The 24,239-nt window shown below is 43.4% G+C and overlaps 2 protein-coding genes across 4 annotated transcripts in view; both read right to left on the reverse strand.

Moving 5' to 3' along the window:
- PPM1F (protein phosphatase, Mg2+/Mn2+ dependent 1F) overlaps positions 1–5,508 on the reverse strand; it is a 28,008-nt gene extending 22,500 nt beyond the window's left edge. The window contains exon 1 of one of the 2 annotated variants that reach the window (XM_071816157.1): positions 5,220–5,508. In XM_071816157.1, coding sequence (XP_071672258.1) covers positions 5,220–5,398 — 179 coding nt within the window. In that variant the 5' untranslated portion in view covers positions 5,399–5,508. Of the gene's footprint in view, positions 1–3,304; positions 3,575–5,219 lie in introns of those variants that run through there. The other variant, XM_065851335.2, reaches the window with a different exon arrangement.
- A 743-nt stretch (positions 5,509–6,251) lies between these two features.
- On the reverse strand, positions 6,252–19,457 carry TOP3B (DNA topoisomerase III beta). 2 transcript variants are annotated; one of them, XM_065851784.2, is made up of 18 exons: positions 19,406–19,457; positions 18,947–19,120; positions 17,805–17,936; positions 16,712–16,818; positions 16,263–16,337; positions 15,190–15,386; positions 14,597–14,753; positions 13,409–13,522; positions 12,447–12,537; positions 11,979–12,133; positions 11,635–11,740; positions 10,856–11,002; positions 9,974–10,147; positions 9,061–9,189; positions 8,665–8,814; positions 8,108–8,208; positions 7,660–7,861; positions 6,252–6,774 (listed from the first exon to the last, which is right to left on the reverse strand). In XM_065851784.2, the coding sequence occupies exons 2-18, from the start codon at positions 19,014–19,016 to the stop codon at positions 6,293–6,295; spliced, it is 2,589 nt and encodes an 862-aa protein (XP_065707856.1). In that variant the 5' UTR covers positions 19,017–19,120; positions 19,406–19,457; the 3' UTR covers positions 6,252–6,292. The 2 variants fall into 2 exon arrangements, with proteins under 2 accessions (XP_065707856.1, XP_065707855.1); XM_065851783.2 differs by having other exon boundaries at positions 18,947–19,449.
- Positions 19,458–24,239: the final 4,782 nt, after the last annotated feature.

Consider the following 24,239-nt stretch of genomic DNA (forward strand, 5'->3'; position numbering starts at 1 on the left):
ACATCTGCAAAACTTCCCCAGATTAGGAATTTAAGTGCAGGTCCTGCCAGGAAGCGGGAGTGGCTGGCCGCCTTAGCTAGTGTTTGCCTATGCTAGCTGCATTTGCGGATTGTCAAAATAGTTCATTTTAGACATTCAAGGGCATTAGCCTGAGGTATCCAACTGCTTCCATGTTAAGAGAAGTGTGGACCCTTAGAGAAGCAATAGCGTTCAGAAACTCCTTGTTGGACCTAACAACTGTTACTCCTTACCCCATTCTCTTCTCAACAGCAATGCTGATGTTTCTCTTTGCAAAGACACAAAGGTTTATGCCTCTAAGCAACTCGAAGGACAAGCTAAACATCACCATATGTCCTCTCATGAGCCAAGAATATTGCTGGACCTTTGTTGGCTTGTGCCCCTCAAGGCATGACACACGCATCTGTGTGGGTGTGGAGTAAGTATCTCACAATACAGAAATGAGAAGCAGAACTGCATGCCATTCCATTCCCAATAACACTTTGATCTGTAGAGAAATCCTTCATCATTACTAATCATCGTATAAAAGAGATTCTGTGATGCCAGAGTGTTAGAGAAGTCTCAAACTGAGGAAATGCAGAACAAGCATCAATGCCAGAAGTCAGCAAGGTACATCCAAATAACAACTTCCTAGTGTCAAACCTGGTTATACTGACACTGTCATATTTGAAACCGCTTATTTTCCACTGAGCTGCCACCTGTGTGTTGGGGATGCTACCATGACAGTTTAACCTTCAAAACTGCACTTTGAGTCAATTTGCAATAGTGAATGCAGGAAAAAAAGCATAATTGGCAATTTCTCAGACCAAGACTCTAGTTTTGGTCCTTAGTTACATGGACCACGAGAAGAGAGCCTACGCTTTCAAAATACTACATTCCTGTCTTGGCTTTAGGCTCTACCAGTCTTCTCCTCCACATGCAAGAACTCAGCCTATCCAACAGGAAACTGCAGACTGTTTGCAACTGCAAAATGAAGTTTCTGTTCACCACAGGCGTCCGAGACTGAGCTGTAAGTCTGCTGGGATCCCTAACACCGGACACTTCAGGTGTGCTGCACTATGCCCGAACACACAACTTCACGCACAAGGTTGCTTCACTGGTTTGCCTGTGGGTAGCCACAAGAATTGATAAAAATGCTTTCTTTATTTATTTCTGTTTTTCAAGTACATTTTGTGAAAATAAGCATAAATAAGTTGATTGATGCACTTTTATTCTGCTTTGCTTTCTTTAGCTATCTTTCCCTTCCTTTGTATTTATTTTTGCCAGCTCAGGCCTCAGGAAGCTCCGCAAAGCAGGCTGTCTAATCAGAACTGGCTGCGGGGCAGGTATGTGAAAAATGCAGCTTCTGACAGGGGAGGCTCCTTTCTGTGTAAACACCAGAAGTGACAGGTGAGATGAAAGCATTGCAGAACCAGCACTCCTGCTTCCACTTGTTCATCCGCCCACTAGAGAACAACAGAATGTTAGCAGATTTGTTACCCAGAAAAACACTGTTTTAAAAATCACTACAGTTTGAAGAACCTCTCCCAAATCCCTACAGCTTCATACTTTCATCTCCAAAACAACTTTAGAAAACATCATTCTGGCCCACGTGTCAGACGGGTTGCCATATGATAGGTTTTTGTTCAAGGCTGGCATTACACTGTTGTTTAAAGCGCTCATGCAGAACCACTCTTGCTCCAAAGAGCTCAAAGATTCAGTGCACATTTACAATCTTTTAGGAATGCAGCAGCTGTGTTTTGTTCAAGAGCAATTTAGTCAAAGCACAACTAAGTAATGCAATGATCATCTGCATCTTTTTCAACTACAGCCTAAAAAACTAGGGGGTTTTGGTACGCATCCCTCAGCTTTTGTTTTAGGCACACCATTTAAGTGAATGATGCTATGTCCAAGAGCATCTACGCAACATAAAGCACAGAAGTAACTTGATTTTTAAGGCAATTTAAGTACATAAAAATCACCTATACACTTTTGACAACAACAACAAAATCTATTAAGTGTTCTTAAACTCACCAGACAGTAACTAGAGAAAGACAAGTAATTCAAACTTTTTTCTGTGTCTTTATGAAATTCCTCTAGTAAGCAGGTAACATTCAACACAGAACTAAACAGAACCAGTCCCTTTAACTTGCTTTCTTCACTAGTTACCCCAAGTATCAGAGCACAAAGTCAGCTCTCTCCTTAGATTTTTTCTTTTTAGATCATCCAGAATCCTTGTTCTTGACTTACGGTAACAAACACCTTAACAAGGCAGACCATGGTAGGAACTCTGTAACACCCAGAACCCGCAGGCCCTAATGCTGAAGTGCGTCAGGAAGCCGACATGGAGAGAAGAGCATCGAGACACCAGAGGTTAGAGCAAGGCAACTTGCTCCTGGTGAAGCACTAACTTGCCAAAACAAGTCACATCCAAATTCTTAGCAGTGTTAATGAGGAAATTCAAACTGATAAGGATGCAGCTTGTGAGATGTCTCTCCTGAACTCAGGGGATGACAGAAACATCACTGAAAGAGGAGCTGTGTTTTCCAATGGTGTTGTGACTACACTCTCAAAGTTTTGAGAGAAACATCAACTTGAGAAACCCAAGCAAGCACATCCTGCTCACCAGGACAACTCCAGAGGGCTGGGAACAGTGGCAAAGGAGCTGAATTCTTTTCTAGGTGGCTTGCTGCTTCCACCTGACAGCCCTCATAGGCAGGCTGCAAACTCACCGGCTCCCTCTCTCTCTCCTCAGACTTCCAAGTGGATCCGCACAGGTGCCCTTAGGGACTTGAATTCAAACTACTGGCACTTCACCACAAGAATCGCCCTATCAGGCTAATTACAGGATTGTAATTTAATCTCTCATGCACCAAGAGCGGGAGAGAAATATTTTTGAGAGCACACAAACATTACTATGAAGGCACAGAGCTCGCCAGGAGGCCTGTGACAGAGGCACTGTGTTGAAAGCCCTATGTCCAGGACAGTACTCACAAAAACGATTATGAAGGGGGAAAAAATAATTTAGAAAGCTAAAATCGCCCAGGAGAGGTTGAGTGGATCTCGCTGGTGCAGCCCTGGCCGAGCAGCGGCCGGCACGTCCGGGCCCCGCGGGCCCTGCCCAGGCCAGGCGGTCTCCTCAGGAGGCAGCGCCGCCCGCACCTGCTCCGGCCCCGCGCGGCGGGCAGGGGCGCAGCCCCGCTCCCCTCAGCCCCGCTCCCCAAGTCGCCCGGTGTCAGCCCGGGGCCGCAGCTCACGGTGGGGCGCCGAGAGCCCCCTGCCCGCCCGCCCGCCTCCGGGCTCTCACCTGCCGTCCAGGAGGCTCCTCGCCCGCTCGGCCAGCGCGCCCGGCACCTCGGCCTTGCTCAGGGCGCCGCTCCCCGCGGAGCTCCACGGCAGCGGCTCCCCGGGGCCCAGCGGAGACGGGAAGTCCTTCAGGAAAGAGTTCAGGGGAGTCGCGGACGCCTCCACTTCCAGCGCCATGGCGGCGCCGCGCTGCCCGGCCGCCGCCTCGCCGGGAGCGGGCCAGGCGCCGGCAGGGACGGGCGCCGAAAGGCCGGCCGGGGAAGGGAAAGCGGGGGGAAGGATGCGAGGTGACGGCTCCTTTAAGCGAAGCGCAGGGGCGGGGGCAGGTGGGGGTGTGGCCTGCGGGGAGGGGGCGGAGCCAGAAACAATGTCTGGAATGCGGGGGCGGGGCTGACGGCCACGTGGCCGGATGGGCGGGGCCACCTCCCTGGTGGCGGGTTCAGAGCCCGGGGGGACAGAGCGCCGGGGGGACCTGAGGGCAAATTCTGCCGCCTTTCCCCACCCTCTGCACCCAGAAACGGAGCGATCGGGACAGAAGCGTGTTCACAAGGGACATCTTTACACCGAGCTCTCCCGGTGCTCAACGCTCCCCCAGCACAACCTTTGCATCCTAAAATAAACACTGACCTGTTCTACACCACATTATAAAGAACTACACGCCCTGACCCGTCACACACGGGGGTACTTGCAGCTGGCAGGTGCACAGGCACCCAAACTTATTCTCTGAGACAATTCCACCCTTTGTTACTCATAATCCCTTTACATTTTCATTCCCTCTGAAAAGCTTCACAAGTCCCCACTCCCTAGCCATGCTAGTTTGGTGGTTTTGTTTTGTTTTTTTGCTATGCATAATTCACTGCAAAACACCTGTGCTATCTTACAAAACCTTATCACAGGCAAAAAAACAAGATACTCTCACTTCAATAGGCTGTTGGCTCATGTTCCATCCCTACTCTACCAAAATACTAGCAACATGATACACTTCCCACTTTAACACTACAAGACACCTCTGAAAAGAAAGGGGAAACATGGTGAATGCTTTCTAAACTTGCTTATTTTTTATACTGAGATAACTTATTTTATGGAATCCTCTGTGAGGTATCTATGACAAAGAGAGGGCCAGGCTCAACTCCTGCTGAACCTCGTACAAGTTTAGGATTCATGACAGATTGACACATCAAGCACAAAATTAACTGTGTTCAGCAACAGACACTGCTGAGGTTTTTTAGATTTCTAATGTATTGAAGTTAAGGAGATTGTTATCCCACCTCTGCCCTTTGCATCCCCATGCTCAACTACAGCAGCCTGTACCTGGCAACATCCCTGCTGTGATCACTCCCTACCAGCAGTTCCAGGAACAAAAAGATTTAAGACAGTTGAATGATTTAGGAGAAGAACCTGAACTACAAGTGAGACCACCCCTTCAGTATTATCTATCTATCTATCTATCTATCTATCTATCCATCCATCCATCCATCCATCCATCCATCCTATTGTACCACTGCAGGCTACAGAGGTAAGAGAGAATTAAAAAGACTGAATCAATGAAAGCACCCTAAAAGCTGGTACAGTTGATGCTAAGATCTGTGGCTCTGAGACACTGCAGCAAGACCATCTTTAAAACATGAAAAGCTACTCACTCCAGGCTATGTGAGATGCAAAGATGGTTTGTTTTTACCAGAAAAAAAAAAAATTAATATTTAGAAGAAAATAATCAAACAAGAATTACAGAAAGAAACTTCGACCTATGGCTGTGTCTTTTAAGCAACACTATTAAAACATAGTTCATGTTTGAGCTGTAACTGCATAAACATTTGATCAGAGGAACAGCCTTGGGGCTGTGGTGTTTTGTCTGTGTTCTCTTGTTCAGTAAATGCACACGCTGTGCCAAATAAAACAGCAGAGCTGTACGTTACCTTTTGTAGGGACTTGTCTTTCCTTCGTGTTGCCAAGTTGCTCTCTGTATATTCTGTTCACTGCGGCAGCCTTTGTACCACATATAACTGCAATGGCACCTTCCCATCCAACCGCGGGTGCTGAAACTGTTTTGAGGGTTTAGATGACACAAACTGTACTGGATGAGATGACCAGACATGACCAGCTATGTGCACATGGAAGGAAAGGAGAGAGTATTATATACTTGTAGTTAGATTTTGTAACATGGCACCCAGCGGTTAGATACAGCTCCGTATAAAAACAAGAGGAAACCCTCCTTTTGACAACACTGAAACGACAATTTGCGGTACAGACAGCACAAACTATATTTGGTCATGTATGATCTGCTAAGTGACTACAAAGGAAAAGAGCACAGGTATTCTGTTTGACCTCTAACTGCAGAAGGTCACACGTAACCGGGGCCAATGGACCAAAAGACACTAAGTTGGCTGCACAGACCATAATTTGGAAATCACTACTCCAGGCAGATATTCCCCTTCACCTTTATAATTTCCATTTTGTATGTCTCTAGGCATTATTCCCTTATGCAGCAGAGTGACAGGTTTGAATTAGTGCTCTTGCTATTGCAGATGTAATTTAAAAATCTGGCAGCTACTAATCATTTATTATTTTTGAAGATTCAAAGTCAAATGAAACAAGTCCCATTCCACACCTAAAGACTACAGCAGCATAACAGTGATCTTAAGCAGCTCTTATATTCCTGGTACTTGTATTGCTAGCAAAGGCCCCAGAAATGGCAGAAAAGGGAAACTTCATTTCTATCAGCCACAGGTAACAGTCTAGGTAGACTTCTTGAGTCTCCCCACTGTTTGTGAGCTCTACTTGCACCAATGAATTACAATTCAAAGCTTAAAGGCTTGCTCAGTTATTTTTCCAAAAGAAATTGTTTTGTGATTAAATCAAGGCATACAACAATCTAAGGTGTTAAGCTTTTCTAAGAATAGGAATGCAATGAAGATCAAAAAATACTTTAGAATGAACTTGAAGGGAAATGATTTTTTTATAAGAAGTTTATTTTTCCGTTGTACGACCGTTATACAAAGTAAGCAGCCAGAGCTGCCATTTTGTCCTTGGGTTTCTTTGGATTGAGCCTTCCTCCAGGCCTCCGGCCTTTCCCTCTTCCTCGGCCTTGCCTTTTTCCTTGTCCCCCGCGGTGCATGGGGTGCCTCATGGCTGCATGTTTCAGCTCCACCAGATCCTGAAACACAGGATCACAGAACACGCAGCCTGAATGCTGGGTCTCATCGCCAGGCAGAGGAGATTTGGCTTTGTTAAAATCTACGTCCACAAGGGCCGCGTCACACAAGTCGCAGGTCTCCGGCGACACGCGGACTTTGTGGGCGTTCTCGAAGAAGTGCACGATCACGTTGCATTTGTTGCAGGCCATCTTCCACTTGGGACCCGACGTGGAGTCCAGCACCAGCACCCCGTTCTCACACTCAACGCACTGCCCGATTCCAAGCATGCTCAGGGAATGCTGGCACGTGGGGTGGGTGCACTCGTTACAGCCCATTCCTGGTGGAGGAAAAGTGAAAGCATAGCACGAGGAACCCTTTGGATCACCACCCACACAACTCAGTTTGGAGGAGGTGAGACACAGAACGCAAAGACAGTTTAGTATATTACAGGTTTTCTAAATCATTAAAGAATGGAACCACTGCCCAAATGGCACCTTGTGTTTTCACAGACTCAGAATAATCCCTTGCTCAAAATTTTTTCTGTAATGGCTTTCAGAATTGCCAGATACTGTCACTGTACATTACAGGCAGTTTGGACACACTAGTGATGAAATCCAGTCATGTTTTCAATTAAATGTATGGCTCCTAACTTATTGCTATTCTATACTTGCAATATACACTGTTAGTACAAAACATTTTAAATAAAAAAACCTAATAAAAATATGCCAAAAAGCTCCTGATACTCCAAGCTTCAAAGCACTACTTTAAAAGTAAGTTTTGGTCCCACGGCTAACAAACTAAATGCAACTTTTACCCCTTCTTATATTCTTCAACAGCTTTTGACATACCATCTCAGTATCAAAACACTCCCAAGACCTGGTCTTAATCTATAGTCCTATCCATACCAAGTACACTCCACTTTGCAACATGTCAGAATCTCAAGTGTCTTTCACTGCACACTGTTAGGAAGGTCACCTACTGTGCATGCACATAATTAATTTATCGCATGCACATAAGTGATTTCTTACTTATTTCATAAAACAAACAAAAAAAGTATTCAGAAATGAGGTAACTAATAAATCTTGGTTGGCGAGTTCGATGTTAATATTAGGTATCTGTTATCTATTTTGAACAGCACTGTATACTAAGAAACACTGCTGTATAGACTGCACCTAATTTATTTCAAGTGAGACTGATCCCTGCATATTTACAGAATTCCTACCTTTTTTCATGTCCCGGAAGGGAGGATGGTTGTAACAGTATGGACAGAGCGGGTAGCTCTTTCCTCTGGATCCAGATGACCACAGCACCAGCTCAAAGTCATCTAGGGGGCAACGCAATTCTTTGTAGAGTTTAATGGTACCATTCTGTGGGAGACTGTAGGTGTCATCACAGTGCGAGCAGTGCAGACGACTTGGTTTGGCCTAGAAATAGAATACAAATCTCCAGAAAAAACTGTAGTGTCAATAGGGTTCAAAACCTGCAGGAAATCCAACTATGATTGCTCTCTGTTTTGTGCCCCATGGAAAAACTCCATCAGGCTTTGGTTTTTTTTAGAAGTGCACTCTTGACAACCACATATGATATCCAAATTCAATGACAGAAAAGGGGTTTCTACTCAATGCCTCCCAGAAATTGACATTTAAATTACAAGCATTAGGTGAACTTACCTGAATATACTTCATGAAACGATGGCATTTGCCACACCGGGAAAGAGGTTTACCTGTGGCAGCTAAAGGCGAAAACGACACTTCCATCAGCTCATCCATACCTGCAGAAGAGACAACCACAGTTATGTTAGAATTCTAGTTCTTAAGGGGAAACATTCCACAAAATCACATGCAGGACCTGTGAAGAAGTGGGAATGAAAATATTTTATTCACAACACTCTTCCTTGTTCACAAAGAGTTTTTAAACACACAGAGTTTTGCAGTCAGCATGCACAAGCACACAAGGGTAAGTACTTCTGCTAGTCTGAAGTTTGAGAACTCACCACTATACAGTCACAAACTAAATCTGGAGTTCTGGAGCTACGAATTAGTCTGTCTCCTTTTGGAAATGATTTAATTTGGCTGGAAACTTCCAGTCCTGACACGACTTTTCAGGAAGCCTAAACCTCTGAAAGGCACCTAATATGTAAGTATTTTCTACTGGCATCTTTGCAACAATTAAGTAATTGTAGGGAACTCCACATGTAAAAATAAAATAAAATAAAACAAAAAATTACCTGCAATAGAATCAACAAAATAGTGAAATTTCCTCTTGAAAATGTCAAGGGTGTGCTCCAGGACCTGATGATAATTCGCTTTACCCAGAGCTATCAAGTTGAGTTGCTTCTCTACAGCACTGCGAATCGTAGGAAGAACCAATTCTGCATCTAACCAGAGACAACAGTGACACAGAAGCAGCAATGAAAGATCAAAAAATGGGGTTAGGAAACTGTCCATACACAAGCTGACATCAAAATAAACAAAAAAGATTTAATTATAACAGTACTTGGAATTAGTAATGTTTTCCTAGATGCATTATTTCAGACAGAAATGCTACTTACGCAGTGATAACAACCCTTGACATATTGAAGGGAAAAGGTAAGAGCATGGAAAGGGAAGAACATTGAACTGACCTATCTTGTAATAACCATGAACCAGAACAATGCCGAGGTTTGTAGGCTTTAGTCTCCGACCACTCTCCACTGTGACATAGTTCCGCTGGCAAATGTTGTTAATGTGGACTGGAATACTTGCATCAGTTCCTGCCACACAAGGGAAAACAATACATCCATCCTCAACAAAAAGTTTTCATCAAATTACTCATTTCTGACTTCTCTGATTTTATGTCAAATTATAGCACTCCTGAGACTGCTTAAAATTCAGATACCTTTTTACTGTTAACCAACCTCCAGCAGATAACTTATCTCTCTAGTAACTCTTGTGTCCTTTGCAGTTCTGAGAAAAGTCTGAAACAATTTAATTTAACAATTATTTCAATTCTTCCAATGAATTACTATTGAGAAGACACCTGTTCTCACAATCACTTGTTCTGGAGAGGCACAGTGGTGCAAGAGACTATGTTTGTTTTGACTGGACAAATTTATGAAAATGCACTAAAGGAAACAAGTCAGATTAAAAAAGAAAAGTAGTATTGTGGTAAATTCCATAATAAGATACATAAAGACTACTGGAGGCAGCAAAGCTGAAGCAAGCTGCAAAGGAAATCATTCCTAAGAATGGGGAGGCACATTCTTCCACACAACATCATCTCTTTCTGACAGAGGATGTGTTACGGAAGGATGCTGCTTTGGCCAGAAACCAGGCACAAGGATGAGAAAGGCAAGCAGATGTAAAGGAAGAAACAATCCACCACCTAAGAGGTGCTACAGGCTCTGTGGTTTGAACAGAAAAAAAAGAGATTGTTACTGTACCTATTCAAATGAATTCTGAAACGTCTTTACCAGAGATAGTGCAGAGGAACAATTCAGACTCTTTGCACTCTTGCTGGATGTATTACAGGATAATGTAAATTAAGCAAGTTCCTACCAATGCCATGTTTTTCCATCAGAGTGATAAGTTCTGCTTCTGTCAGGTAATCAGGAGGACTGGTTTGCTTTTCCAACAGTTTTATTTCACCAACTGGAAAAAGATCTCCTTTCTCACAGTGAGGCAGGCTCTCTTCTAATGCGATGCTGTGCCAGGGCATAATTTCTGTGAATCCTGGAGGTAAAGAAACAAACAAAAATAATGAGAGCTTATCTTCACAGCCTTCAACAGGCCATGGTTTACCTTTCTAATTTTAACATGGGCCGCATTATACAGATCAAACTTAAGGAGCTGTCTGCTATACCACACAGAAAATATCTGAGACTAGGAGTACTGAGGCAACCTCATATCACAAGACGGTATCTCCCACTACACTGCATCAGATCTATTTTGTGCGCAACTTGAGTCAGGCTGATCTATGAAAAAGAGTAAATACTCTCCTTGAATGAAAGCACAGTGTCAGAGTGGATAGGAAGAGGGTCTTAACATACAAATACAAATAGCAAGTGATATTAATGCAATAAGGACTATTGGACCAGATTACAATTAAAAAAAAATCTCAGTTGGGGTGCTGTAATTAAAAAAAAAATCTGCCTTTGTGTAATTTAACCATCAAAAGGCATTTGCTGTCTATAAAAAGACTGGCCTTCACACTAGCAAATATTGTATTAAATCTCTGAGACTACTACATGAAAAATAAGAGTTTTTCTATTGTAATTGAAGTATGGAAATTAAAGCAAAGATTTAGTCTTTGGTCTTGATAGCTCAATAAATGTCTTCAAAATTGTACTTGTCCCCAGCACTTCACTTTTGTACCATTCAACGTATTAATAAGGAAAAAAATAATCTGTAGGTATCAAGTTATCCCCTGGTTAGTCTTACCTGGTGAAGTGACCACTTTTCCAACACAAGTGAAACGTTCAGGGCCAATGCTGAATGCAATGGTGGTCTGTAGGTACTTGCAGTCAGCGCTGACAGTGGCAATGAAATGCCTGGTTATATACTCATAGAGTCGCCATCCATCTCCACCTGAGGACAAACAACACCTTACACACAAAACTCAAGTCCTGCAGCTGTACATAAAATCTGCACTAAAAGGTACCAGGTTTCCACAGGTATCACAGGAAAATCTGGTACCTAAAGGAAAGCAACATTTGAAAGTCCATCCCCTTTAAAATTTCCCGTCTGTAGAATCACCATGTCATACGGGCATGAAACGCATGCAGATGCTTTTGGAGGACTGCCAGTATAGCCAGCCTGTCTCCCAGTTTTGCAATGTGTTTGAATGAGAGAATAAAGTAGAAAAGACTTTTTTCCTTAAAAAAAAAAGGCAGATGAACACAAATAAAATGTTATACTGCTTAGTGCTGCTGGAGACCACACTCTAATCTAAACCCTCAAAAGGGACACAAATTGTAGAGACTAAATTAAAACGCAGATGAAGCTCAACTTTCAAGTACAGGAATATAGTAAAATTTCAATACTTGGAAGCTCCTATTCCGGGGCAAATTTCTCTCAGAGAAAGTAGGCATTAACTTGTCAAGTTGGCTATTCCTTTTTCTTAGGAGTACCATGGTCCCTAGGACTAAATATTGAATAGCAGACCAGCTCTGAACTTCACTGTCACCAGAAGGTTAAGGTGGGATACAGTTTGCCTCTACCTAGTTCTGCTTCCGTCGCAGCTCTCATTGGCGTGATGGGAGGATGGTCTCCTGCATCGTGGCCTTTCCTTGGACGATTAATGCCTTCTGATAGTAATGCTTTTACCTGGGTGAAGGAAGAGAGAGAAAATAGGCTGGCTGAAGTGGGTAACATGTCTCTCTTCATCGGTTAAGAAGCTTTTCAGATCAAATCCATAACAATAAAACATCCATAAATAAAAGAAAGTGCATGTATTATTGTTTCTGAAGACCGATAGATCATAGTATACTAAGTAAGATATGTTCTAAAACACAAACTAGAGGGTGGTCTGTGAAACAGTACAGGTATTGTTTTGTATACTCACAGTTTCTGCCCAATAAGGATTATTGGCTTGTTGTCTCAAACATCCTTTCAAGTCAAAATTTTCTGGATAATGAGTAGTTTCTGTTCGAGGGTAGCTAATATAACCCTGAGTATAAAGACGTTCTGCTATTTGCATAGCATGTTGTGGACCCATTCCTAAGATGGGATAGGAGAAAACAAAAATCAACTACACATCACTGTGACTGATTTGTTTGCTGCATTTGAAAGCATAACATATCAAAGCATTTAAATAAATCATAGCTTGTCCCTTCCATAAGACTTGCATCACCTTGACCTTATCCAACATCTCATGTTTTACAAGCTTTCTAAACTTGATCCTTCCCTCAGATGATGTATTATAGGGAGAGGAAGGTATCAAACCATATTTGACACATCCTCGATTATTTCACCTGAGAAGCCAAAATATTTTGCTTTAAAACAGTGTGAAAATCTGAACTTTTACACATACCTAAAGCAGCACTGGCCACTCGTAGCATTTCTACCGTGTTCAGAGCCAGTGGTCTCTGTTTCACCTTCTCTTTTTTACTCACAGATTCTACCTAAAAAACAGCATTTTCCCAGTAAGTTTTGAAGTTGGGTAACTGGTAAACATATAATTTCTGTTATGCCTATGAACATGTGACATACCTAACATTATCCATTCTTCTCACGGCTGTTTTGTTTTCTTAAAACAGTAACCATCACTATATTTTTACTTCAGGAAATCTGAATGGAGATAATTTTACCAAATTCTAAAGTTATAGTGCTAAGGTCCCTTTGTGCTAAGGACCAGATCAGGCCTCCAGCTGGGAACACAGCAAGATAACTTACTGCAACCTTCACTTCCCATCTACCTCGCGTAGTTTCAGTGCTACAAGGATTTAGCGCTTATTCCAAGTAATGGTCTTAACTATAAAGATCCAGATTTTCATGCAGTCTTTGAATCTTGATGGCTATAAGTACTTAAACCCAAACATACTGTCAAACAAGTATCGAACACAGCAGAATGAGAAGTTAATTTGCTATAAAGACTGTATCATACACAGGATTAAAAATTTAACTACAGCAATATTGCCACATGAGTAATTAAATTCTGATTTATGCAATGTCTCGTGGGAAATAAGAAGTCTGCTTGGAGAGATCTAAACAGTATTTCTCCGTAATGAAGACTTTCTATCACAAGTGATGATCATTTCCAAAGTGAACATTAAGAAGTGGCTTCTGCTGAGATGATCACAGTGGTATAACATGAACTACAATTAAAAGTTCTCTTGTCCTTTATTCTCATTTACACAAAGCTGAATGGAGTAAAAAACAAGAAATAGATATTCTACACCCTTCTTTAATAAACAAAGTGCAGCAAATGAAATATTAAATGGTATTTCCTTTATATGAAATATGCCTCTACTGACACTTAGTGAACATTCCGACCTTTGCTTCTTTTGCTGTCTTTGTTATATTCAGGAACATCTGAGCAATCTCACGATCGAACACCCTCACTCTGTCCCAATCCAAAGTGAGAGAACTTTCCTTCTCAGGGTTCACCTAATGGACAAAAATAAATCCCACCAACTCTCTTAATAGAAGCATGAGAATGCACATTTCCAACCATAATCCAGCAAGCAGATCCTAACAACACCTCTAGCAGGACACAAATGCCTCAAACATGCAGTTTTACTCTTTTTCACAGGGGCTTTTGAGAAAGATGGAGCACTTGGAGTTCTGGGGTCAGGGGAATGACTGGATTTATTCCTGCAGTTAACTGAAATACTTCTCTTATTTTAGTACTGCAAACAATAAAGGCTGAAATGGGCAGAAATTCAAAGTCTAGCATTTTGATTTAGCAAAATCGATAAATTGTATTAAACTGTAATTAGATTGTGTTCTAAGACCCATGTACAAAAATAAATATGAAGCATGCAATACAAGAGAGCACAAAACTCTGAAAACAGGCAGCAATTATTTCCTAGTATGGCACATAAGATACATCAGAAAACAGATGACAGTAGACACCAGACTTCATATTTTTCTTATTTTGGAATCTAAAAATGGCAACTTTTTACCATCTATCCCATATTTGTTTAAAAAACTCCTTGTGATCACAAGCAGTAAAACCAAGTTGGTTTCCTCTCAGAGCGTGGACAGCAGCAAAGCTGCAAAACTGCCATAAGCCGCCAAAGGATTCAGAGGATTCAACTGCCAATTAACACAATGAGCATTTTATTTGCTTTAGAACTCCAATACTCAGCAATGCCAATGTTTGTTGGCAGCCTAATTAATTCCTGGATTCAAATTAACAACACAGTCAGTCCAAGAACCCCAGGGAACAAAAGAATACCATGTTAAGTAGTCTTTTTGGCTGAGTCTAAGCTTAGATGGTTAGCACTGAAGAATTCTCCTAAGCAGCGGACAATAACCACTTTAACACAGAACTGACATCCTGGAATCTGTTCTTGAGAACAGTGACATCCATGTGAACTGAATGGGAACACATGGGTAAACTGTAGCCATTGTCAACTCTTGTCAGCAGCTACAAATTTATGAATGAACAAAATGTAAATGCATTTCTTTGGTAAAAATATATGTTCCTCATATACAAACAAGCATTGTGAAACTTACTTTAGCTTGCAGCACCCAGTAAGTCTCAGGCTTAAATGACTGGATTTTGTCATGTCTTTCAACACAGAATCCAAGTGTTGGGGTCTGACATGGCCCAAAGGAGATGAGGGAGCTGTCTAAATTCCCGTATTTCCCCTGGAAATATTTAGTCTGAAACCTTGGAGAGGGAAAAAAAAAACCAAACAGGAACAGTACATTAATATCCTCATTCCCATGAAAAGCAAGTTTTTCATTAACTAATACACACAGATATGAGTAATTTATTAAATCATTCAAGCATTAGGGGAAAAAAGCATTCTGAGAAGTCTCTCTTAAAGCTAATTAAGCCACAGTTACTTTGCCTCACTGAATGCTGTTTATTCCCAAAGAAATGTGAGAGAACATCATAAAATAAGTTCATACCATAGCTGCAGATAGTACTTTGGCTAGCTCAAAGCCATATCACAATTTTTTATTTCTTATTATTTGTCTGTGCATCAAATTGTTCAGTTTGGTGCTGAGCAGAATTAGCTACTAGCCTTCCGAGGCATACTTTGCAGACACAGCAGTATTCCTGAACCTTTCACAAAATGGTCTGTAATCTACACTGTCACCTTGTAAACGCGCAGCCAATTCTTAGATCCAGCTCCTGGCGGGCATCCACTGAAAGAGCTTCGTTGCGATTGGGTTCTCCCAAGTGATTCATGGCATTGCAGATGTCTGTGTCAGTAATAGAACTGAATTTAGCTCTATAAATTGTCCTTTCGGTGCTACGAGGTTTGTTCATAACAGGAAGAACAGCATCAAGAACCTGGTGAAGATGAGAAGCGTATTTTAAGAGTATTTGAAAAGGCTTAAGTCAGTTTTTCTAAAGAAAATAGCTTTACTTGTCACAAAATATTTGCTGGTAGGTTACTACTTCCTTAATTCAGCAAGATGTCATGTCAATATACTAACTGACAAACAAGAACAGTATTTGTCTATCCACTCAGAAGCATATTACGAATTAGCAAACCTGAAGGATTTATTTGTTAAACAGCAACTGCTGGAAGTGAAGCGCTATTCACCAGCACAGCTGCAGAACCTTTTGGTGAATATGTATCAGTTTCTGGGGCCCAGTTATGATACAGGGGGTTTTAAAGAACTTAAAACCATTACTTGATGAAAAGTGCTTCTTTAAATAAACAATAAAATACTCTTTATGTAGACTTCTGGAAATAGCATGTTAAAAAAATCACATCTTTGCACACCAGAGGTTTAGTTCTATACCTTTTATGTGCAGAGTCCAAATTTCTGCAGTAAATCTGCACTTAAAAGCAGCCTCTATGCTAAAAAATGTCTAATTGCTTAATATACAAAAGATAATAGAGATCACGTTTGATAAGGACAGCAAAATAATTACTCCAGCTGTGAAACACGGACCAATTCTCAAAGCACTGGAATGTCTGAACATCTAAGAGACCTTATTGTTCATCTGGGATGAACAACAGCTGCAAAACTGATTTATACTCAGACTGACCTGTTAGGAGTTCAAAAGCACAAGTTTTTCCACCAAGGCCCTCCATGCCTTTAAAACTTCATTCAACTTCGTCTGAGTTTTACTGTTTATCCACAAAACAATACGCTGACAGTACTGTATGTCACAAATACATTGGGGTATTATAAGTCTTAAAAATGGAAACCTTACTTCAAAACAGATGTTTTCTCCTTCCTTATCACAATCCAACCACAAGACAATGCAATCGCAGCCTCTTCCTTCCACCTGTGAGAAAAATTACCACAGTTTTTCAGCAACTCAAAAAAACCCCCACCTATCTCCTCACTAACTGTATACTTTTGTTTCTATCTTAAAGTACTAGAGATAATTTATTTGGTGCAAAAAGGATTGGAAGAGTACAGCAGAAGTGACGGGATGGCTGCAGGTACTTAAACAATGGTTGAAAAGAGAAGGAAGGAGAATAATTTCGCTTATTTTTCTTGACAGGATAAAAGTACATCTCCTTGCTTCCTCCAACAGAGGAAGAATCGGAACAATGAATCTGTGAAGACGGAATATGCTCCAGATGAAATAAAGAAAAAGAATGCCAATGAGAAAAAAATATATATACCTCAAATAAATTTCAGAAGACAGAATACCTGTAAAAACTTCACCATGGTCAGTTTGGGATTAGCTTCTTTCTTCTCTGTGGGAGCTTTGCTAAACAGTTCTGCCGGATCCACTTTGTCCCAGCTGTTATATTTCCCTGAAAAACAGATGTATATTCACTAGAGCTCTACATATACATTAAAAACAACACCCAAACAACAGAAAACAATATTACTTTGGAAAACATTTGGCTTTTGAGATATGTCTCAGAAAGCTTTCTACCACAACACAACTTATTTACTGTATATCAAGGGACCCCTTAGCATTACGTGAATTAAAGCTAACACTTCGAAATGTATGAAGGAAGAAAAATACCGATACGCCTTTCAAAAATTCTAACATGAGCTATTAAAATATCTTCTGTTTGTGCAATTAATTGAACAGGTGGAGAGAAGGGAGCTATTTTTCCTTGTTTTCACAGTGCACATGTCATGTGCACATTGCAGTCTGTTTTATTGTTCATACTTAAAGCCAGTTATGCCATGGAGCACCCTCTGTCACCTCCTCATACCAATGGATTCGTTCGTTTCCATTTTTGTGAAGTAATTGCGAGTAATATTGCTTAGCAATTACACAAAAAAAACACTGTGTAAATAACTCAAAATTCAGTTCGCACAAAACTTGTGAGGTCGTTATTGTTAGAAGACGTACAGCAATCACAAACCTAATTGCACACTTCAAAGCCAGTCAGTGACAGGATTCCTTACACATGATCCTTGCCATGGCTCTGTTTTGCAGTGATATGCTACAGTGCTTCAGAGAACATCCCTTCAGACTACGTTCTCCTTAAACACTCTCCAACCAAAGTACTGAGACACAGGCTAGCAAATTGAGTCTCCCTTCATTTTCCAGGGACATAATTCAGCCACAGAAAACATAAATCACATATGACCAAAGTTGCGCAAGAGATCAGCCAGAGAACTAGCAACAGAAATCAAGAACTGCTGACCACAAGTGATCTTTTCACCCTCCTTTCCTCCGTAGTTCTAATTCTTACTGAATTATTTCCACGACTAATTTTCTATTCGAAGTCCTTCACGATTTTACAACCCGCACCAGTTAAAATATTTTGTGAACAAATACCTATGAAATCCAAAGTCATGACGTGACCACACACAGATGTCATCTTGAAATGGGCACTCTGACCTATAAATGATCCTGTGTACTCATGCACAGAGCAGGCACCATTCAGTCCCTTGCGAGAGGACATGTTTCCTGTGAAAATAAGATCACAGATATCAACAGGATAAAAAAAAGAATTGAAATAAGATATTTGGTGTGAAATGACATCCCATCTTCTCAGAGCTTAGAGACAGGAGCTTCCTGATCACAAAATTTTCCTTACTGATCAAGTTTTTACTTCAGCTAATTATCACTTTAGACCTTTCTTAGAGCACAGTTCATTTTCAATTAAAACTACCCATCATGTCTTCCACCCTCTCCCTCCCACCAAGAAATCCTTACGAAAATACAGCTAGTTTTCTAGACCAGTACAGTTATAATCAACTCATTCTGTTTTCCACATGATTTAAGGAATATATAGTATCGCTTCAGAAATCTTCAAAATGACAACTTGCTGCCTGATTGGCACTTTCTAGAAACCACGTGCACTAACACACACTCCGGCTACATAAAATAGTGTCTCCCCAGCCGGGCTGTGCACCCCAGAGCATTTCACAGAACCACACAATGTCAGGGATCGGAAGGGAACTCAAAAGCTCATCCAGTCCAATGCCCCCGCTGGAGCAGGAACACCCAGATGAGGTTACACAGGAAGGTGTCCAGGCGGGTTTGAATGTCTGCAGAGAAGGAGACTCCACAATCTCCCTGGGCAGCCTGGGCCAGTGTCTGTCACCCTCACTGAGAAGAAGTGTCTTCTCAAATTTAAGTAGAACCTTTGGTGTTCCAGTTTGAACCCATTACCCCTTGTCTTACCATTGGCTGTCAGTGAGAAGAGCCTGGCTCCATCCTCCTGACACTCACCCTTAATGAGGTCACCCCTCAGTCTCCTCTTCTCCAAGCTAAAGAGCCCCAGCTCCCTCAGCCTTTCCTCATACAGGAGATGCTCCACTGCCTTAATCACCTTCGTTGCCCTGCGCTGGACTCTCTCCAGCAGTTCCCTGTCCTTCTGGAACTGAGGGGCCCAGAACTGGACACAATATTCCAGATGTGCCCCTGGCAGAACAACAAGCACAAGTACCAAACCAACACAATTCTTTTCCTACCCCTGGACAGGATCTTGGCGATGGACTGCGCCAGAGAAGGCTTCTCCGCCACCATCAGAACAGTCTTCATCTTCGGCCGGTGGGACCCGGGGCACAGGGACAGTGGCACCGTTCGGGTTCGCGGGAGCCCCGGCGCGGAGCTGCTGAGCTGCTGAGCCGAAGCCGGTCCGCAGCCTGGAGAGAGAGCACAGAACAGCTTTACCGCAAAACCGCGTCCAGTAGCAATAAGTACGAAAACCAGACGGGCGGTGACCGACTCCGCAGCTCCCGCCGCCCGGGAGCGCAGCGGGGCAGAGAGGCGGCCCGGGAACCGCTGCGACTGGAGGGGGAAGCAACAGCCGGGGCCCGCCGGCAGAGACAGGTCGAGGGGAGTCCCCGCCTCGGCGCTCCCTGAGGGGCGAGGGAGCCGCCCGGCGCGCTGAGGGAGAGCGGGAATCACCGCCCAGCCCCGCTCCGCACCTCAGCGGGCGACCACGGCCCCGCCGCACTGCCGGGTCACCCGGCCGGAAGCCGCGGGCAGGGGGCGGGCGGCACCGCCACCTTGAACTGGCGGCCGCCGGCGGGAGCGCCCCCTGGTGGCGCGGAGGAACGGCGGGGAGTAGAAGGCGGCGCGGGCGCGTCCCCGCGTGTTTTACTCCAAGGGCTTCAACAACGCCGGAGTTCACGGTAGGAATTGATATTAGATACATCACCGAACACAGGACCATCATCAAAAGCTACCGGCACAGCTCCCTGACGAAAGACCATGCTTAAAGTACTATCGCTGGAAGCACTGGACGTGTTTTGCGCTCGCTGCCCCACATCAGGCCAGCTGTGTACACGCCTCCCCTCGTTTTAGGTTGTTGTCAAAGGTGCACACAAAACAGATACAATCAAATTTCTCTAAGAAAATGCATACATGCAAATTGCATCTACTTTATTCAAGTAACTTAAAGCAGCGCACCTGCGCACAGTCCGTAATTCAGTTTCTAGTTTCCATAGGCTTAAACCACTGTGAACAGTCCCTGCCACTAACAGCATCTCCTTCAATGCAAATAAATTTGTCCTAGGAGTGTCAGGAGCACATGGGTACAGTTCCCAACCTCTCCTGCAGCCTTCAACTCTTCCACATGCCCTGAAATGTTTCTGTCAAGGAAAGTGCTGAAGAGGGAAGCCCCAGGTTGATGAATTTTATAGAGCTCAACTCTCTCTTTTTACCCCATAGTGTGCATTGATCTTTGCCAATGTTTGCAGCACTTCTTTTGCAGGTGCTGCTCAGGACCATGCAAACCCAAAGCGAAAAGATTGGGAAGCAGCCAGGATCAGGATGTATATCAGCCTCATACTGTCTGGGAAAAAACAAACAAACAAAAAGAACTAATTCACCTTCAGTTAGATTAGTAGAAAATCATAGATATTAGAGTTACCAGTGAAAGAAAAATCAAAACAAACCCAGGGCTTTTAATTCTTTGGCAATACTGAAGTTAGAACTTGTTAAAACAAATGTGTTCTGCTGTTTCAATGCCTGGTTCCCTTTGACATCTGGGCAACATCTGGAACAATCAGGATGCAAGTTAAAACCAAGCCTTCAGATATGTCAGATACATATTTTTCAATTTCCTCTAGTAAAAGCCCTCTACAAATTCCAACCTTTTTTTTTTTTTTCCCGAATGTGCAATGTAACATGCAAATTCAGACTCATACTCACCTGTGAAAGCACAGTCAGGTTTCTGCAATATGCAGCTGGGCACCTGGAGTCCCCATATGCACTGTGCTGGTACCGACGCCTTTGGGGCCGGTTCATCAGGTCACACAACGATTCCCCAGCCCGAAGCAGCCCCTGCTCACTGGACGGTCCATGGACACCAGCCCTCCCCGGTCCAGTCCACGCAGCGCCTTGGGACAGCCGGTCACTGCAGCCCCTCCGAGCGCTCACAGCCAGGAGAGGGCACTTTTGGAAAGCCCTTGGCGGCTGGGAAAGCCTCGCCCAGTTCCTAATCCTCCGGCGTGGAGCGGCAGCAGCCCCACGGCTGCCGAAGGGACCAGATCACCCAGGCGGGTGGGGACCCACAGCCCACCCCGCGGGGTCCCTGGGCAGGAGGCCGGAGCTCGCTATAGCACCTTGCAGCGTCCCTCACTTTCTCCAGTGCAGCCCTAGGCTGTGGCTCAGGACTTTCTAAATTCACTTTGTTCCAATTTGCACCTTATTTTCCCCTAGGAATCGGCTCCCACCCGCTGTGACAGCCCGAATTGGCCCCAGAGAGCCAGGTCCCACCACAACCTCCTCACAGGGCTTTTCTCCTGTGTGTGTTACCGCTGTTTCAGGTTCGGCCACCCTTTCTTTAGGAGCACTTGTCACTGCACTGAGGAGGTTCTGAAAATTATCTTGCTTGACCCCACCACCCCTGCAGCAAGTACCAAGGTCTGGGACTGGTCTGGTCTCTTCATTCCCACTGGAACAAACTCTGGGGAAAAGAGACCATGTTTGCCAGGACACCAGTTACCCGCAGGGCTGGAGCAGGCTTCATCCAGGTTATTCCGGTGGGTGGTTATTTAAGCAGCCAAAGCTCTCACCCTGACTGAGATGTCCATATATTCCCCCTCCAGCGGAAGAGCTTGTGCAACGGTTAGAGCATTGGACCTCTTTATTCTACCACTGACTCTCTGAATCACTTTGGCAACTAACACCTTGGTGCCTCCTCTCGCCTCCAGGACTTGAGCAGCAACTTCCCTCTTCAGGGATGTTTTAGAGATCTGTGTGCGTAAAGCCCATTTTAAGAGCAAGATAGAAAAAACTACAGAAATATGAACTATTGTAGGGAGCGTGGTTGTTACTGTTTTGCTTCCCTGGGCTCATTCTTGACCTTAGAGTAACTTTTTCCTGTTTGTTTCCAAACATCCTTGAGAAGATTGCTATGAAAGTAATAAGTATTGACAGGAGGGTCAGGCAGGCAGAAACACATCTGGAAGGACATTAGAAATTATGAAAATGCAGGTCAAATCATTAAAAGCCAAATAAGAACTATGAGGCCACAAAAATGTGCCTGAAATCTTGACTACAAATCTGGGCTCCAGACACTTCAGTGCTCAGAAACACGAGACAGAGCTCACCACGTACAGAGCGACAATAGCACTTGGTGTCTTTTGAGCTGGAGTGAAAGTTATGCCTGTGCCCCTTGTAAGAAATTTTTAAAATAATCTTTGGATCATATAAGGGAGAGAAGAGGGTGAATGCTAATGAAACACGTTACTATTAGTTGCTGAGATACAGGCATGCACATGACTCATAACATATCATTAAATCTTGACTCTGTCTTCTCTTCAAGCAGTAGCCTTTTCTTCAAAGGAAAATGCAAAAGTTCACAGATAACCAATGCTTTGTGTTAGAAAACATCCAGGCTTCAGTTCCACACATATCCAATGTGCCTCTGCGAATTAGTACAGTACTGCTTAGAAACAAAAGATCACCCACTAAACGAGAGGAGTAAATATCAAAATAAAGACTGTGGAGTTTAAGTGCTCATTTATCATATGCAGCATTTCTTCTCACTTTAAGGTCACCTTAAATTGAAGAAGAGATGTGGAAGGGTTCCGTGTGAATGGGAGTGGATCCGTAGGGATGGAACAAGAGAAACCTAACACATGCATTTTGCTCAGGTTTGGTCTTGCACCAGCCGCTGTACAATCCAGCCCAGCTTTGGCATTGACAATAGTCCATGATCCAGGTAGGACAACACAGTCCATATCCAAATGCAGTCTTCTATAACAAAACAAAAAAAAAAGGCAGAAAGAAATCTGAAGGCAACTTGATGGCAACCATTTGAAATTCTTGTCCGCACGTGTAGGTAATTGTACTGCAGACATATGAGCATGGCTGGGGGATGAACAGACCTCAGCTGCTTTCATGGGGTTACTTGCAAATTAACAGCAATTTAGCAATTTAGCTGTGACCACACAAAGTCCCAACCTCCAAGCAAGTATCCGAGACTTGGTTAGCACTGCTCATGTGGGAGCCTGAGTAGAAAGATCTGCATCAGTTGCAGTCTCACCACTTGGGCATAGACATGCCCTGAGATCATCTACCATTGGCAGCCTCAGCACACTTGTCCTCCTAGCGCTCCTGGGGGAGGTGATGCTGCCTTCATGTCACACATCAATGAAACCTCTGGCACAGGGACGCTGATGTGCAAGCTTCCCAGGAGCTGAGTCAGCTCCTCAACTTCTGCGCAGGGTGTCCCAGCTGTGGTTGAGCTTCACTCGAGAAAACTGGCTTTGTTCCACCCTGCTCTGTGTCCAGCTTCTGATTTCCCACCCTGAGGAGCTGCTACTGCTGCCCACCCTCCCTCACAGGGGCTCAGGCAGGGCTGGCACCGAGACCAGGGCAATAACTGCCCAGTTGAACGATATCACGCACAGAGTTGCGCGTGGCTGCTCCACGTCCCCCCACCTATCCGTACACTGTACTCCCAACTATAATATTGCAACACAGAGACACTCAGGTTGACCTGTCAGAAAACCAGCACTGGTCTGGCAAAACAGATTCACACGTGCTCCGACCGTGCCCTGTCTGTTCTTGGTATTGACTATATTTGCAGTTTTGAAGTCCTCGTTCAAATGATACAAATCTAGATAACAAAATAGCATGCCATAAGCATCCCCATTGCCAAAAATAACACCTGAATGGGAGGAAATATGTAATTTATAATTCATAACCACACAGGAAGGTTTAGACAGCCTTGTCACGTTTATTGTATACCCAATTTTTCATGTTTTTGCTTTCTAAATGTTTGAGATGTGTAAATTAGGGGTGAGGTAAATTCTTGGCTGTCACTGTGCAGAAATCTCAGCTGGTTTTTGAACCAGAGTTTTTACTGAGTGTGAAACTCGGAATTTCTGCTTTGCACCGTGTTGAAGCCTCAGTGCTGAGAGTGACCCCCCAGGTGAATGCAGGTGGAGCCAGCCAAAAACTCATCTTCACCTGAATTTCACATCTCACTCCACCCAGGAAGCGGTAGAATTCAGGACTTGAAAATCTAATAATATTTTTATATGTTGTATCCTCCTTGTTGTAACCACATTTTCTGATGACTTTTTGCTATCCCACATATCTAAAGTCAAAATGATCCAAACAATCGTAGCTCTGCTGCTTTTTCTTTGGGAAGGACCAGCCTGTCTCCCCTCAAGTCTAGGACCTTGCCGAGGTTGAAGCCTCTCAGAATGCAGTTCACAGTCACAGTGTGTTTAAAATTATACCTACATGAGAGCCTCATATAGCATCTTCCTTCTCTTGGTGGTCTTCGCCACCTAGTCTAAT

The sequence above is a fragment of the Patagioenas fasciata genome, chromosome 17, assembly GCF_037038585.1.
Source record: "Patagioenas fasciata isolate bPatFas1 chromosome 17, bPatFas1.hap1, whole genome shotgun sequence".
NCBI classification, from domain to species: Eukaryota; Metazoa; Chordata; class Aves; order Columbiformes; family Columbidae; genus Patagioenas; species Patagioenas fasciata.